Here is an 18,151-nt window from a genome sequence, read left to right as displayed (position 1 = left end):
TGTACCTCCTCTCTCTCTATATATCCATGAACTTTTCTTCTAGACTATCCCACAAGGGGGAACATCTGTTCAACATCTACCTTTTCAATCCCCTTTAGTATTTTATTTACCTCAATCAGATTCTCCCCACGCCCATTCTTCCAAATTCCAGCAGCTCAAGCTGTCCAACCGCTCCATGTACGACAGCCCTTAATCTCTAGAATCAATCTGATGAACCTTTGAACTGTCTCCGATGCCGCCGCCACCTTTCTCAAATAAGGAGACCAAAACTGGACATAGTCCTCCAGGTGTGGCCTCACGCCTGCATTGTACAATTGTAACAACACCTCTTTTAAAATCTAGTCTTCTTGCAATAAATGCCAGGTTTCCATTAGCCTTCACTATATTGCTGTACATGCTTTTTGTGATTTCATGCAAAAGGATACTCGGATCCCTCTGCACTGGAGCACTTTGAATCTGTTTCCCATTTAAATAATAATTTGCCCTTTGGCCAAAATGGGTAGCCTTGTACTTATCCACGGTATACTCCATCTGCTAGATTCTGGCCCATTCTCCCAGCCTATCAATATCTATCTGTAATACCATTGTCTCTTCATCACAACCTGCTTTCCCACCTGTTTTAGTATCATCCATGAATTTTGCTCTGTTACACTCTGTCCTTGCTTGCAGACCATTTATATAGATTATAAATAGTTGAGGCTTCAGAACTGAACCCTGTAGCACCCCAGTAGTTACAATTTGCCATCCAGAGATGGAGCCACTTATCCTGATCCTCTGATTTCTCAGTCAGCCAATACTAATCCCCTGGGATCTAACCTTCTGGTTAACATTCTGTCTAAGGGGCAATTTGGCACGGCCAATCCACCTGACCTTGTGTCTTATCTGACAACTAGGACTTGCCCTATATTGACAGCTGATTTCATACTTTTAAAAGCACACAATATTTCGTACTGATAGCAATGGCAATTTTCATGGAATTTATCCTCTCATCGCATTACTGATTTGGATATACCCATGTTGTACAGCTTTGTTATGCTTCCCCATTGCTTTTACCATTTCTTAAATCTTTTTTTTCCTCTTCCTCTGTTCCTGAAAATGCTGCATTGAGCAGAATTACACTCTTGGGGCTCTCATTTGAACTGGAGATTGCTGCATGATTTGAACAATGAACATTGGCAAGCTCTCCAACCATTTTGGTGAGGGTGTGCAACCTGAGACACTGACCAGGCACAGGCATGGAATCAGTGGTAAGGGCATAAAGTTTGAGTAGGGGTTGAACACAGTGGCTTCAATCTTCCCAGTGCCATCTCTGAAGGAAATTGCAGTTTACCCAGGATTGGATGTTTGACAAGTAGTCCGAGAACAGTAGAACTGGATATCATCGATGTTGCAGCTGTATAGGGCACTGGTGAGGCCGCAGCTGGAGTACTGTGTGCAGTTTTGGTCGCCACACTTACGCAAGGATATTTTGGCCTTGGAGGGAGTGCAGAGGATGTTTACTAGGCTGATGCCGGAGTTGAGGGGGTTGAGCTATGAGGAGAGGCTGAATAAACTAGGCTTGTACTCGTTAGAGTTTAGAAGAATGAGGGGAGATCTCATTGAGACATATAAGATGATGAATGGGATGGATAGGATAGAGGTGGAGAGACTCTTCCCGCTCAGAAAGGACAGTAGGACTAGGGGGCACAGCCTCAAGATAAAGGGGGGGCGCAGTTTAGAACGGAGTTGAGGAGCAACTTCTTCACTCAAAGGGTGGTGAATCTCTGGAATTCTCTGCCTGTTGAAGTGGTGGAGGCTGCCTCGCTAAATATTTTTAAGACACGGGTTGATGGGTTTTTGATAAGTGAGGGGATTAAGGGTTATGGGGAGAGGGCGGGAATGTGGAACTGAGACACGACAGATCAGCCATGATCTTATTGAATGGCGGGGCAGGCTCGAAGGGCTAGATGGCCTACTCCTGCTCCTATTTCTTATGTTCTGATCTCTTGTCTGCAGATATTGCCACCAAAGGGGTGTGTTTAGGAACAGATTCTTGGGTGATTGATGTTAACTTGTTAATGTATGCTTTTGACGGAGATACTTGGGCTCTGAATGGATAGGTAAGAGGGAACAAATTTACATTTATATGAGGCACCAAGCAAGTTTCACTGAGATGGGTAGTGGGGAAGATGGGTTATTTGCTGTTGGTGTCAAAAGTTCACAAAGGCTAAGAGAGGCCAATGTGGATGAGATAGAGACTGGAGCAGAAAATAGTTTAATGACTCATTAGAGAGGAACTTGAGATAATTGCTTGGCTTAATGGAGAAGGTGGAAGCAGCAGAGGTGGATACTCTCCATCTTAATGACAAAGTTGTGTGCTCCTTGGTGTGGCATTGGGAACTGATTGTACACAAAGGGGTTTATGGAGATGATGGTGGAGAAAATTTAGGGGTACTAAAGCCATTTGTAGTCGCGCTACCATCATCCAACAATGATCAGCTAGCCCAGCGCATCCCAGGGTCTGTGTGCTTCTTTCAAACTGGGCTTCTTTACAGTATGCTTTGTGTCCAATTTCAATATTAGATTAGTATCTTCATGTCCCAAGGGTGGTTTTCCATGCAGAGCTCTATCCATTATTGTTGTTGTGTCCCTGTGAACATAAAAGAATTCATTACAATTTTTGTACTATCTCCAGAAAATGAATTATTCAGTTCTGGAAACATAACCGTGCCAACTTGGACCAGAAATACTTTTAGTTTCTATTATTGATGCTTTCCATTCATCTGAGAGTTTTGTACTAATAATCAACTGCTGGGTCATTATCAGTGAATTGTGACCTGAAAATTAATATTCATCAATTTTATTGGATGATTTTTCTTAAAGTAAAATGATAGCCAAGTTAAGGATACATGGTTTATCATTTTGATCTTGATTGGTCATTGCATTTGCAAACTGAGCTATGTTAATGGTCCAAAGATGTGCGGGGTTAGGTTGATTGGCCATGCTGAATTGACCCTGGTGTAAGGGGGATTAACAGGGTAAATGTATGGGGTTATGGGTATAAGGTCTGGGTGGGATTGTGGTCAGTGTAGACTTGATAGGCCGAATGGCCACATTCTGCACTGCAGAGCTATTGTTTCTGGATGGTTAGCACTGCTGCCTCACAGTGCCAGGGAAACGGGTTCAATTTCAGCCTGGGATGACTGTCTGTGTGGAGTTTGCATGTTCTCCCCGTATCTGTGTGGGTTTCCTCCCAGAGCCCAAAGATGTGCGGGTTAGGTTGATTGGCATGATAAATAGACCTTAATGTCGGGGGATTGGCAGGACAGATGTGTGGGGTTCTGGGAATAGGGCCTGGGTGGGATTGTGGTTGGTATAGACTCGATGGGCCAAATAGCCACCTTCTGTACTATAGGGATTTGATGATTCAATGAAATACAAGAAACACTTCTTCACAGCTCCTCGTTGAAATCTAGAAATCTCAAGGTTTGTTTTTGCCTGGTTTGTGGTGAGTTATTGCTAATCGTGGAGTAATGGTGATGAGGAAATTACAATCGGCAACAGAATTCCTGGACTTGGTAGTGGAAAATCAGTGTTTTTGCTCCTTCTTTTGACCTAATGTATTTGAGCTAATTCAGTTTTTGGTGTAAAAGCGATGAACAGGGATATGGAATTCAATCTCAGACATCAAGTCCCAAGAATAGGAATTTGATTTATTTGGTAAATGTAAATTAGTGGCCCTATATATAGTTAATACTCGATTGACGTACTGATGAACTTGTCGCATCTATGGATTCTTATCTGTGCATTTTCCATTTTCAAGAGATTAAGGAAAACAAGTTGGTGGGCAGTACAGTGGTTAGCACTACTACCTCATAGTGCCAGGGACCAAGGTTCAATTCTGGCCTTGGGTGACTGTCTGTGGAGTTTGCACGTTCTCCCCATGTTTGCATGGGTTTCCTCCGGGTGCTCCGGTTTCTTCCCACAGTCCAAAGATGTGCAGGTTAGGTCAGTTGGTCGTGCTAGAAATTATCCCTTAGTGTCCCAAGATGTGTAGGTTAGGGGGGATGGCAGGGTAAATACATGGGGTTACAGGGAAAGGGGCTGGGTGGAATTGTTGTCAGCACAGGCTTGATGGGCCGAATGGCTGCCTTCTGCACAGTAGTCATTCTATGATTAAGTAAAAAGAAAAATAAATTTCAGTCTAACTTGATCAATCAAAATGTGGTCGAATCTGCTGATGCTAACCATGGTTGTTCTTATCCAATTCAGAGATCCTGACATCATTTGATTCAGTATTATTAATTTCCATGCAGTCATTTGTCATATATTTTGACAGTCTAATGTAGTACTTGTAGAATAAATCTACAGTAGTGACTTAGGAGAGAATGTTCATTTTCTTGCTGATTGTTGTGTCTGCGTGTACACACGTGTGTGTCTGTGATCTACTGACTAACCTCCGTTGTGTAGAGTGTTGTGTGGATATGATTATAATTCCTCCAGAAGTAAACATACATGCTTTGATGTAGCCAGCTGATAAGGTGGAGCACATGAGGATAGACCAGTTGCACCAATGTGATTGGAGTCTGTATTTTAATACAATGTGAAAGATAAGCTAGATGAATTGTAAATGAAATGCAGAGGGATGTTGTCAAATGGATTTTAGTTCAGTATATATAAATTTTGTACGTTCAAACTGCATCCAAATTTTAAGAAAATTACATACACATTCTATAATTAGTCACATTCGTCCAAAAGTGTCACGATTTAATCTTTTAAGCTGCTAAATGGAGCTTTTACAGAAAGTATAATATTGTACTTCCCCTAAAATTGCATTTATTTATTTTCAGATTGCCTTGGGTCAGCAGTGTTTTCACCAATCAAAGCAGATGTGACTGGCAACATCACTGTAAGTAGTCAGGACTGTGACAGTCCATGATATGTGGATTGGTCTGTGCAGTTACTTTGAGCAGGTTAATTCAGTGTGTTGCAGTTGCTGTAAGTGTAGGATGTACAATGAATCCCATTGTATGGTTTCTACCTCTGGGGGTTCCCATTCCTGGTCACTGTCCAGCAAATGTTGCTGTCAGTTCATGTGTGTGGAATTCTGGTGTGCTTAGCCATAGCTGTAATGGTTGAATGGCTTGCTGATGCTCATGCATGAGGAGCACTGCATCAGCGAGCTGATGGGACACTGCCTGTTCTTGTGAAAGCATATCCCACCTGTGCTACTGATAAGTGTATAAAGGAAAATGAATGGCAAGACTATGCCTGTAATTTATGACAAATATTTTTGCTTATCATAAACTCTGTACCAGCAACATAATGTCAGCACTACAATGAGATTTGCTTAGGGAATCTTTTTCGTTTTGCTCCAAGACTATACAGTCATGAGATGAGGTAGACTATTCAGTGTGCGCATCTCAACTTTCCATAGAAAGCTACAGTTCTTTACCAGCCTCCACCTATCCTGAAAAGGATGCACACTCAATAACTTGAGTTATGTAGTTATTCCTAAATATTTTCTCTCATCAGTCTGAACTCACCTTTATTGGATTTGTATTTATTTTCTCATCTTCCAGTTATTGTGTTACTAGAGCTTCAGATTTATATTTTCCATGCTTTATTTTGTAAACCTATATATGTTTTATTCTCAAGTTTTTGTTTATTGGAGAATTTTGGCTGATAACTTAGATAGTAATGTTGAATATTAGTTATTTTGTAAATCATTATGTGAGCAGCTTTATTTCTACTCTGGTTTTTAAATTCCCTGTAAGAGATCTGTGTGATTCTGTTATAATGCACTAGCCTCTGATTGAGAGGGATCTGGAATTCAAGCCTGTCTTCAGGGCTTAATTTAGTACATGGTGTATGGTGGTACTCTAGGACTGTACTGAAGGAACATTGCATTGTTTTGGGAGGGGCGTTGAGCCATCTTGGTGGTTAAAATTAGTACAAGGAAAGGGTTAAAAAAGCCTTGCATTTATATAGCATTATTTATGAGCTCTGGTTCTCCCAAAGTGTTTCATTTCTGAATGAGGAATCACAGTTGTAATGCAGGGAAACTGTTGAAGTCACATGAACACACATGAAGTTGTAGGTCTTTGAAGTTGGGAATTGGTAGAGGATACAGGACATTTAGTGTTTTGTTCGTGCGATCTTGCTGTATTACAGATTTTGGTGTCTCAGAATTGAGAGATACGGTGAGCAGGGAAAGTGGAGTTGAAGATCAGACAGAAAGCACGAATCTTCTCCTCCTACTAATGTTATAAGTAGACATGGCCTTAGTGTAAGACATCTGCTCTAAGTCCTTAAGTACCGGACTAAATGGCAACCTAGATTGTGTTCAAGATCTGGAATAGTATATGAGCCCATGAACTTCTGAACCAGGAGTAGAAGGGGTTTGCTATTTAAATCTAAAAGGCAATGGGAGAATGTGTCCCTATTCATTAAATTCTTGTTTGTATTTGGAGTTTTTATTGTCTGTAAGAAGATAAAAGTGCATAATGTTAAAATACATAGTTACATAGTGAATAATGTGAGCTGTTGAGTACTCAAGCCCAAGAACAAACCAAAACCAGGATCTGGGTTCTGAATGAGAAAAGAGTGAGCGTAGGAGCAGTATAAAGAGCTGATGATGAGAAGGAGGGAGTTGGAATAGGTGCATCTAGGTGGGAAGCCAGGGCAGACGAGGTGTGCAGTTGAAACAATCAATCGATATGCATGGTTCAGCACAGCTCTGATTAGTGGTTTGGCTTCCATCGGCAACTTTGCATTTCTGTAGTGCTTTTAACATAGTAAACTGTCCTTGTACATTTCACAGGATCTTAATCAGATCGAAAAGGAGATATTAGGATCTGTGCCCTAAGGTTTGGTCAAAGAAGTGGGCTTTTAAGGGGGAGAAGGATACAGAGGTTTCATCCAGAAATTGCATAGCAACTACATTACAGATTTACTATTTACTATCAGGGACATGATAATTAACAGCAGTTAACTTAATTAACTGATGATTCAGTATGTACTCCTTGCCCCAATCCCATGTGTAAGTATATACACTCCATTTCACAGTGATCTGTGAAGGAAAGCTCCACTGATTCAGCTGGTAACTTGTGGCCACACCTTTCCCTCCAAAGGAAATTGTAGCTAACAAAAATATTGAATTTTGACTCTAAATCCTGTATGTGTAAAAGTTGATGATTTTTATTTTATGCAGAAAATCAGGATGGTGTATGAAACAAATCCCACAAAATTCAAAACGTTGCAACTGATACTGGAAGCAGAGAAGGAGCAATATGGCACAGAGTGGCCAAAGGTGGGAGCTACTCTGGCACTGATGTGGCTAAAAAGGTAACCAGTCAAACTTATGTAGCTGTATTTTCCTATTATTTTTGCTTTCTCCTCACGATTTAGCTGCCATCATCCAAATGGCCGTTCTTTACACATGAGCTTGAATGGGAGCTGTTTTGACTAAGAGGTGCACCACAGCAATGCCTAAATTGGTATTCCTGGCATCCATGCATGTTTCAGATGGGCATTTGGTAGCCCTTGGGAACAGAAATCTAGGCTGCCTTTTAACTATTAGGTAGCCATTTAAATGTGACTTCAAATTGAATGTCTCCCTCTCTAGATCTTTACTATTATTGATGTATTTTGGTAGGTTTCTTTTATAGATGCTCTATAAAAGGCCACCTCCTCTTGCCCCAACGCTATCTGATTTGCCTTGTAGTAATTATGGTAATTTTAGTATGGAAATGTGGTTTCGCTTCGAAAATTAGTGCTATTGCCAGCTGTGCGCAGTCACTTGTTTAGATAGTGCCTCGTCTTATTTTCCAAGTCATTAGTCACTGAATCAGACAGGTAACGAACCTTGAAATTGATTTTGTTGTGATGAGCAGCCGGGGTAAGAAAAGGAACATAACAAAGATATAACTGGTGAACCGCGGTAAACAGTATTTTTTTTATGCTTTCATGGGATGTGGGCGTTGCTGGCTAGGCCAATATTTATTGCCCATCCTTAATTGCCCTTGATGTTGAAAGATATTCCTAATTGCCCTTGAAAAAGTGATGGTGGCCTTGAGTCACTGCAGTCTGTTGTAGGAACACCAATAGTGTTCATAGAATCATAAAATCCCTACGGTACAGAACAAAGCCATTCAGCCCATTGAGTCTGTATCGACCACAATCCCATCCATGCCCTATTCCTGTAACCCTTCACATTTACCATGCTAATCCCCCTGACAAAGGTCAATTTAGCGTGGCCTGCATATCTTTGGACTGTGGGAGGAAGCTGACGCACCTGGAGGAAACCTGTGCAGACTATGCACAAATAGTGACCTGAGGCCGGAATTGAACCCGGCTTGCTGGCACTGTGAGGCAGCAGTGCTAACCACTGTGCCATCGTAATGACCCACCATGTTGTTAGAAAGGGAGTTCCCAGATTTTGACAGTGACATTAAAGGAATGGTGATATAGTTCCAAGTCTAGTTGGTATGTGGCTTGCAGTTGTTGATATTTGTGTGCTTCCACTGTCCTTGTCCTCGAGTTGCCTGTTTGGAAGATGTTGTCAAAGGGAGCCTTGTTGGATTCTTGCAGTGCATCTTGTAGATGGTGCACGCTGTTGCCACTGCATTGGTGGTGGAGGGAGTGAATATTGAAGGTGATGGCTGGGGTGCCAATCAGCGTGCTGCTTTGACCTGGATGAGTTTGTGTTTCTTGTGTTGCTGGAGCTTTTGCATCCAGGCAAGTGGAGAGTATTCCATTACAGCCCTAACTTATGCTTTGTAGATGTGGAGAGGCTTTGGGGGTCCAGAAGGTCCTAGCGACCTTAAAGCCACAGTATTTATATGGCTTGTGCAGTTCGTTTTTCTGGTCAATGATAACCCCCAGCACCTTGTTGAATATGAACAAAAGCTGCAACCATTATAGTATTCTGAAAAATTGTAATGGATTAAGCACTAAAGGCTCCATTATTAGCCTGACAGCAACACACATGCATGTTCATGAACAGTTTGAGTGGAATAACAGAGTTACACTGCTTTGCTCACGGTGCACTCTACCACCCGCTTCCTATAATCTCCATTATGTGCTTTTGCAAATAGTCTGTTTACAATCAATTAAGAATTTTTTAGAAGTGTGCAGTATTAAATAAATAACTTGTCATGAGAAATGACATAGTTAGCTGATGGAGTTGGATGATGTAGGGTGGAAGAATTCTTGAGTGGCGGGTAAGCGCCAGCACAGTCCAGTTGGGCTGAAGGTCAACTTTCGTAATGCAAATTCTGAAGGAATGGAGTTCTACTTGGATGTCCAAATTACATTTTTTTTAAAGTGAAGAAGCTACCTGTCCTATTAGATTTAGACCTTTTTTGCTGCATTTAAAAAGAAGAATTGGCATTGATTTTAGCGCACCTCACATCCTCTGGACATCCCAAAACACTTCACAGCCGATGTTATACTTTGTGATGTAGTCATTGTTGTATTGCAGGGAAATGGCACATGCAATTTGCACTCAACAGGGTCCTACAAACAGCCATGAGATGAAGACCAGCCAACTATATTTGGTGTTAATCAAGTAATGAATATTAACCAGAGCAATGGGGAAATCCCAAGTGCATTGGGATCTTATAATCACCAAAGAGTGCAGACAGACCACAATTTAACATCTCATCCAAAAGATGGCACCTATGACAGTGCTGCAGCCCCTCGGGAGTATGCTGAACTGTCAGCTTGTATTATGCATTCTGAGCACAGCTTGAATGCACAAGTCATATGGTTGAGGCAAGAGTGCTGCCAATTGTGTGAAGGAAGATAACTTGACCTTGCCAAGATCTAATTCTGATCGTGGTCTGAAAATGAATTGACTTACATTAATTTGGGGTACGATCATTGTTTCCTCTGATATGTGAACCGAAATAAATAGGTACAACGTAAGTATCAGTGACTACTAGATTCATGTTTACATATTTGTCTGATTTTGAAATTAGGGGGAAAAGATCTTGTTTCTGTTTATGATTGATTTTTTTTTTCCACCCACTTCTTCAGAGGTTTGAAGTTCATACAGGTTATGCTGCAAAGTATCGCAGATGGGGAGCGAGATGATGCGAATCCAAACCTCATTCGAGTCAATGCAACAAAAGCATATGAATTGGCCCTGAAGAAATATCATGGCTGGCTTGTACAGAGACTATTTTCTGTGAGTTTTGTTTTTGCATTCACCCCTTGCTTGATTGTGTTCATGCTTGCTGAGCTGCAACCACACTTAGCCAGCATTTCCTGGAAGTGAGAAGGTGTACATTGGCTTCCAGGTTAATCTTGCATGCGCTCACGCATGCAGACTGACCATTCCTGTGAAGTACTCCAGGGCCTGTGGGGAGATTGCCCATGGATCTCAACGTCTTCCAGAGGATTGCGGACCTGGAAAAAACATTTCAAAGAATTGTTCCAACTAGTAGTTTTTCAATAGTGCTAAATATTCCAGGTTTAAACATACTCTGAATGTTCCAATAACTTCTAGAACCATAGAAAAGTTACGGTGTAGAAAGAGGCCAATCAGCCCATTGTTCTGCGCCAGCCAAAAAAGAGGGGAAACAAACTAGCCACTCATTTTAATTCCACTTTACAGCACCTGGCCTATGGCCTTGCGGATTACAGCACTTCAAATACAGATCAAGGTACCCTTTTAAAGCCTCAACCACCAACTTGGGCAGTGAATTCCAGATGTCCACCGTCCTCTGCTTAAAAGGTTTTTCCTCATTTAAGGTTTAAGCCTTAAATCTATGCTCCCTCGTAATTGGCCATTGAGCTAGGAGAAACAAGTCTTTCCTGTCTGGCTTGTCTAAGTGCCTCATAATTTGATGCATCTCATTGGGTCACTCCTTAGCCTTCTATGTTCTAAGGAAAACAACCATAGACTATCCAATCTCTCCTCATAGCTGCAATCTTCAAATCCTGGCAACTTCTTGTATATCTCCTCTGCAGACACTCCAGAGAAATTATACCCTTCCTGTAACGTGGTGACCAGAATTGTGTACACAATTCCATCTGTGGTTTAACCAACATTTTATCCAGTTCCAGGATTGCAGCCTGCTCTTGTATCCAATACCTTGTCCAATAAAGGAAAATATTGTTATGTTTTCTTGACCACCTTGTCCACCTGTCCTGCCATCCTTAGGGACCTGTGGACATGCACTCCAAGGTGTCTCTCTTCCTCAACCCCCCTCAATATTTTACTATTTATTGCATATTCTCTTGCTTTACTGGCCCTCCCCAAATCTAAAATTTTAATTAATTTGGTAAAGGAACTGAGTTTGGAATTACTGATGGTCGGTGTCAAAGTCCACCAGATCTGGGAGACCAGATATCAGCCAGGATGCTGAACAATAGGGGTGTACTGAGGGGCAACATTTGAAGTGTTGACTGTAACACATGATCTTGCATTTTGTTTTGCAGGCCGCAGTTTATGCAGCTCCATATAAATCGGACTTTATGAAAGCGCTGTCAAAGGGTAGAGAGGTCAAAGAAGAAGAATGTGTAGAGAAAATCAGACAGTTTTTAGTCAACTTCACAGTGACTATCGACGCAATCTATGAGATGTACACAAAAATGAATGCAGAGTTGGATTACAAGGTCTAACACTTGCACTGAGTCTGCCTGTCTTCTATTCTTTCTCTCTCTCTCTCTCTCTCTCTCTCTCCCCCTTCTACCCCTTGCCCTTCCTCTGAGCAATAAACTAACTGTAATCACTGTGATTTTGATAACTTTTTAGCTTGCTGTTTCTACAGGGTAATGATCATTAACCAGCAGTAATTAGTGTGGAATCCAGGCAGAAGAGACACCATCTCAGTGAAGTTGATCTATGTGTGAGTTACTGTGTACTTCTGAACCTTAATATTGTAATTAACACTGAATTACATCAAAAACCATCAGGTCCATACATCCCCTTAGTCCTACCAGCTGTTGATTTATCTGATGAAATAGTGGAGAATATATTATTCAAATTTTATTTGCTTGTATTAACTGATCACACAACAAGTTACAGGGGTTTTTATAGGATTACTCTCAAAATACAATTCATTTTTCACCAGAGAACTAATGTGGCCTTTGTTTTTGTTTATAAGGGAGATGTTGAGGTAAATGTGAAAGCTCAACTTATGAATGTTTCATCTTTTACCTTTTCAATTGTCAGAAGGCCAGGCTAACTTCCTATAATCATTTAAACCAAGCAGTTCATACTGATAAGTGAAATAATATTCTTTGCTGAAACAGTTTCTTGCTGTTTTACGGGTATCCTGTGGTTAAATTTACATAAACTGACAATTTAGGTGTCAAATTCCTCACTGAATCCCATTTCCTCCCCTGCCCCTACTTCTCTATTACTGGCCTGTTGGGATATGGTGCAAATGACAGTATCTCATCTAAGTGGCCAGTTCTCTTTGTGTGAGCCCAGACAGTAACCAAGTCAGCAGACTGACAATGGCAGGACATTGCACACAGTACAGGCTCAAGTTGCTGAGCAGTGATTCAGCAAATAATCTCTCTCCCCCCCTCATCCACATCCTCACAGGAGCTGAATCCAGTTCTTGTTTGGTGCAGACGTTCACTAATTTGACACCAGACCTGGGAGGAAGTCTGTGACATTCCATTCTTGATGGCTCGCTTCAATTAAAACATCAGGGAAGTGCTCACGCTGTTACTTTAAATAAAGAAAAATGTTTTAAAAAGGGGTTGAAGTACCCACAGTTTAGAAAAAAATCAGTGTTTCCTAATGGAAGTGGAGCATTCCTTGTCCTTGCTAGCAAAAGATTAATAGGGGCTTGAACATAAAATTGTCAGCCTATTCTAACTTTTTGGAGAGTTTTCAGTCTGGGCTTTCCCCCTTTCACTTATTAAATCTGAAAACCTTGTGATCACTGCAGGATATTGAAAATTTGCCCCCGATCTGGTGCTTTAAGTGGTTCTGGGAGTGGATGAGGGTGCAGAGCCTGAAAATGAGCAATTTTCTTTGGTCTAAACCAGTGAAGCTGAAACAAAATGTATCCAAATAAATTTAAACCAAGACTTAAGAGACTGGCCTTGTTTTTTGTTGCTGAGAGCAGTGAGCTGAATCCACTGCTTTAGTAAGCCCAGAATGTCCTTTTCTAATTTTAAACTTGATGCATTCCAAATATTTCAGCACCCTGTTAAAAGAGACCCTTGCTAATTGTTCATTTGACGGTTACTGTTGTGATTCTGTCTCTGCCTGTCTCACTGCTGAGCTTTTCTGCTCTCTTGCAGTATCAAATTGACCTTTCACTTTCAGGTTTGCTGGCTTTCTGTGGGGGGAGGGGTCAGTTTCAAACTGCACTTCTTTTGAGATTGCGGAAAGAAATAACTAGAGCAGTTAGCTGAAAATGAGCTAATATGGCCAGTTTTAAAATGTATTGCAAGATCCATTAATGTCGGGGTATTCAATCCCTTGAGTCTTTCAAGCCCAGGGATGCTAGCTGAGATCAGATTCATTGACTCTGACAAAACCAGCAATTTAAAATTTGGAGCTTCCTTGTTTTGTACTTAATTTGGCAACAGTTGGTTCCTTTTCCCATTCAGCATTAGGAGAATTGAGAATGTGTGGTTTTGTCTTAATTGCCACATTTGAATCACTGTTAGCATGAGTTACTATTCAGAATTGTGCCTCTTAACAAGAAAAATCTCTCAAACGCCTGTCTTGGAATAATTCAGTGATGAGTTGTCAATCTTGCTCCAAGACGTTATAAAGTAGATTTTTGTGTTTGGAGAATTGGCAAATTAGTGCAATAAAAAAATAGTTGAGTCGAGGGAGCTTGGTATCTAGCAGTGCTGGCTTTAAGTGCCTGATGCTCATATCATGGATAAATCTTGTATTGCTGTGCACCAATATCCCCTCACTTTGAGCACAAAATTTCCAAAAGAGATCTTTATACAGGGAAAGGTAGGGGCAAAAAAGGAAATATTGTTCCTTCAGTTGTCACATTGAATGAAAGGAATTTCTGGCAAATTATGTTCAACTTGACCTGAGTCAAACAAGTGTGCCAACTGTGTTTTTGTACCACCTTGAAGGACGAGGGTGCACTGTGTGATAGTCGGTTGGAGATATGGTGTGTGGGTATTGGTGGTCCCATGACAATAGTGACTAAAACCTCAGTGCCTTCTCATTGCCACATGTTATAAATGATTTTTGTTTTGAAGCCTGGACAGCCCAGGTTCACTCCTAGCATTCTGAGACCATGTTTTAAATTGTACTTAGGATCTAGTTTATAGATCTATGATAGTTTGAAGATGAAGTTTTCAAGAAATAATGAAGCATTTTTTTGATTTGAGGTAGGAGAGAGGATTTCCGTTTTTAAAAATAGTGTCCCAAGATCATTCCAGCTAACTGCTTCCACAGAGTAAGTCTGTCATTTAAGTATGTTTGATATTGAACAGATTTAGAGTTTGTTTGCACTGTGTTTCAGTTTTAATATGGGGTCTTATGCAGTGGCCTGAAACTTGGGCTTTACATATTCTGATATGCTTGTTGACTGATGCACTTTGCTGATCTTGTGTGCTTTTATAACATCTTTGTTAAATTAACTATTTAATGAAGTTCTTTTTCTTTGGGATTTGTTAAATAATAATGGAATAAATAAATAGTGTATTTAGGGAAATCTCAGTAATGCCATTGGTTTATCGAACTGCAGCTTTTATAACCATGAGGCATAACATTTTTAATCCTTAAAAATTGCAGTCATTGAGCTTTGCAATTTATAAAATGAATCTCTTTCCACTATTTCTACCTCACTTAGAACTGCTGGCTTGTATGAAATCTGAGCTTGCCAGGAAGGCAGCAATGTATATATGTGTGTGTGTGTATACTCTCTTTATTCTCTGCCCATGTTTGAAAACCAGTGCATTCCCTTCCCACAGGATGGAATGCTTTCACTCACTGAATCTCTGCTTGATGGCAAGGGGCTGAGAATTATTCAGGTGGATTGGGGTTTTCAAGTTAGTGTCAGTATTTGCACTGTAGTTGAACAGTGGGTGATGCCATTAACTGGACATGTGCCCTTGACCCTTGGTTTAATGCTACAAAGTCGTAAAGTGAGCTAAAAATTAACCTGAATATGCACCGAGTTTACTGGTTGGCAATGGGTATGATGCATTTTGGAAGAACAACTCCTCCACTGATTTGTTAATGTACCAATATTTCCCATTAAAATGTATGGAAATAAATGCTTGTTTATTATTAGAGCCATCCATTTATTGCTATCTGCGATGACCCCTTCATTAGCAACATACAGTTCTGTCACATATTGCAAAGTGGCAACCTATCTCCAGTGCATAGCAAGCCAATAAGCATCTGGCAGAGATGGATTAGTGTTTCAGATAGGTCCATTCATTCAAATCTGCTTGGTCAATCTAGACATGTTCTTTTTGTTAGTTGGGCAAAGTTTCCAGTTCTGATGAGGGATTATCTTTAAGCTAAACCCTTTGACCTTGCCTGCTTGTCAGGTTGATGTTGAAGGGTGTAATGGATGGTAAAGTGCTTAGTGTCCTGGAAGGAGGAAATCAATTAGGGGAACCTTTATCTAAAGCTATCTGAACTCTGAAACATTAGCCTCTCTTTGTTTTGGATATTGGTGGAGCTGTTGTCTATGCTTAACATGTTCTCTTTCCTTCAGCGTATGCAGTTTTTTTCTCTTTTTAAATCCTCTGTTTAAAATGATCAGAAATCTCTTGCATTTCTGTTGTCTTAACATGCTTGTTGCACCACTGCCTTCTGATGCACTACTGACTGGGTGCTAACCTAGCTGGCACAAAGCAATGAAATCCTCCAAGGCAAGATCTATGGTAGTTTTTGTTTTGGGAGGGATTTTCTGATAATTCTGAGCCAGTCAAAAGCCTTCCTTTTTTAGATTTATTTTGTAATTTGTACTGGTGTGTATTTGTAAAAGATTACATGTGCTAAATACTGCAGAAAATGTCCCTAGTTCAAATTCTGTTACTGATCTAATTATTTCCTGGTAACTAGATGTTGATTTAACAGTTCATAAATTTGCAGCAGTTATATGAAGATCATTTTTTATGTTAGCATAGATGTTATGCATTAGTCAGTGTGCTCTAGATTGTTAATGGACAGGACAGAGACTGAGCAACTATAGACCTGAATAAATTAATCCTTCCCTTCTTTGGCAGGTCACAATTTTTTTTATTTGAAGAGGTCAGTGTGATTTCAGGTCCTAAAGTTCATCCAAGGGGTTCAGGCCATGGATATAAACTGTTTAAGCTTGTGGTTCATGATGTCACCCAAATACATCTCTTTCCCCTCCCAGTACGATTCTGTTGTCTTCTAAAGTTCCACGTGTTCCACTCAAGGGGCAGCACGGTGCTAACTGCTGCCTCACAGGATCAGGAACCCGGGTTCAATTCTGGGCTTGGGTCACTGCCTATGCAGAGTTTGCACATTCTCCCTGTGTCTGCATGGATTTGCTCCGGTTTCCTCCCACAGTCCGAAAGACTGTGCTGGTTAGGTGCGTTGGTCATGCTAAATTTTCTTTCAGTATACCCGAACAGGTGCTGGAATGTGGCGACTAGAGGATTTTCATTGTAACTTCATTGCAGTGTTAATGTAAGCCTACTTGTGACGCTAATAAATAAACTTTAAAAAAAAATTTTGTTTTATTATGGTTTGTTATTGGTGATATGGAAGTGAAAGGACTGCTATATCTAATGCCTTGAGTGGAACATGAGTCTTAAATAAATATCTCAACTTCATGTCAGTAAACCCCTTCTTCTTTTGGACTTTTGTTTGTTGATTCTTGAGCTGGTTTTGGAATTCACTTTTTTTATGCAGAAGATTCTGTAAATTTTAGAATTTCTTTTCGCAGGATCCTGTTCAGTTTTACAGACCATGTTTATAAATTGTGTCCTACTTGAATGAAGGATCCCTGTTTATTCCTTTTTCATACTGGAAAATGCACTACTAAAGGAGGGAGTCTCAGCATCAAGATCCAATGATTGAGTTCTATTCTGTTTGCAATCTTTCCCTTCTGGCCTGAAAGTGCCTTTTTGTTTTAAATACAGTAGATTTTATGGACACCTTTCAGTTCCATGCCAGAGGGACATTCTAATGAGCCTAGGCGACATTAGTGCCAGGCTATCATTAAGAACACAGCCTAAACTGAGTCCTGTCCTGAGTAGACATCCAGGCTCAAATATTTTCCAGCAGGATTTGCTCCTCAGGAATGAGAGCTCCTGACTTTCTTTCCCAGCACCTTTTTATATTTGGATTTCTGGGCTCCTCTTGCTGCCTTGGGTGTGACTGGCTAAGGGAGCACAGCCCTAGTTTTGCCCTATTGTTTATAAGATGCATTTACTGACAAGTGTGGGGAACTAAAACTCACCATTATTGTTTTTGTTTTTTTTTGTTTAAAATGGATTATAATTATTCTGAAGGTGTACTGATGGAGGGACTTCCTCAGTGTGGATCCTAAATATAAAATGTGTTTATTTTAAGAAAAGAATAAAGTTTATCTCCAGTCCGATTGGTACAAATGTTTTAATTGCAATAAAACTTTAAGCCTATTTTGTCACAATGGTGTGTTTTGGCATGATTTGTTTTGCAATCATTTCTATGGAAGAATAACTTGCCGTTGGAGAAGTATAGAATCACTGACAAAAACTTCTAGATTACCATATTTAACTGCGCAAGCATGGATGTTGTAAGCTGCTGTCAGTTTCAGAGGAGTAATGTTAGTGATTGCCAACAATTTAACCATCAATATAACTGCAAAATCCAGGCCTGCAAGTTATTAGATATCTGCAGAGTACTGATTACACTGTGTGTTAATAGTATGACAAAAGTGGATCAGTCCATTTGGTACTTCAATGCAGAGGCCAGGTAATAGTTGCTATGGTAAACCCATGAGTCAACTGTCCTTTCCCTTTCACACCTTTTCCACCCTTAATTTGAGGCCATTTTGCAGCCAACCAAATGTTGATCTTTATAGATAGCAGGGATGTTGATATCTGAGCCACCAGATGAGGCATGGGAGTTTGATTTGAATGCCTTATTTGAAGGACACCGCCTCTGGCAATGCAGCAACCTTGGAATGGCTCCCTAGCTCCAGAGGAAAATCTGAACCTGCAATCTTATTCAAATGAGTGTGCTGCTGGCTGA

General features: G+C 40.5%; 1 protein-coding gene across 1 annotated transcript in view; it reads left to right on the top strand.

The window, feature by feature from the left end:
• The window catches only part of gltpa (glycolipid transfer protein a), a 41,977-nt gene extending 24,410 nt beyond the window's left edge, over positions 1-17,567 (top strand). The window contains 4 exon segments of the mRNA XM_080208107.1: positions 4,830-4,888; positions 7,193-7,326; positions 10,021-10,171; positions 11,428-17,567. Of these exon segments, the coding sequence (XP_080064233.1) occupies positions 4,830-4,888; positions 7,193-7,326; positions 10,021-10,171; positions 11,428-11,610 (527 nt within the window). The 3' untranslated portion in view covers positions 11,611-17,567.
• Positions 17,568-18,151: the final 584 nt, after the last annotated feature.

Source organism: Carcharhinus amblyrhynchos, chromosome 20 (assembly GCF_965287045.1).
Source record: "Carcharhinus amblyrhynchos chromosome 20, sCarAmb.v2.hapA, whole genome shotgun sequence".
NCBI classification, from domain to species: Eukaryota; Metazoa; Chordata; class Chondrichthyes; order Carcharhiniformes; family Carcharhinidae; genus Carcharhinus; species Carcharhinus amblyrhynchos.
The sequence above is the reverse complement of the archived record's forward strand: the minus strand, read 5'-3'. Positions and strand labels throughout refer to the sequence as shown.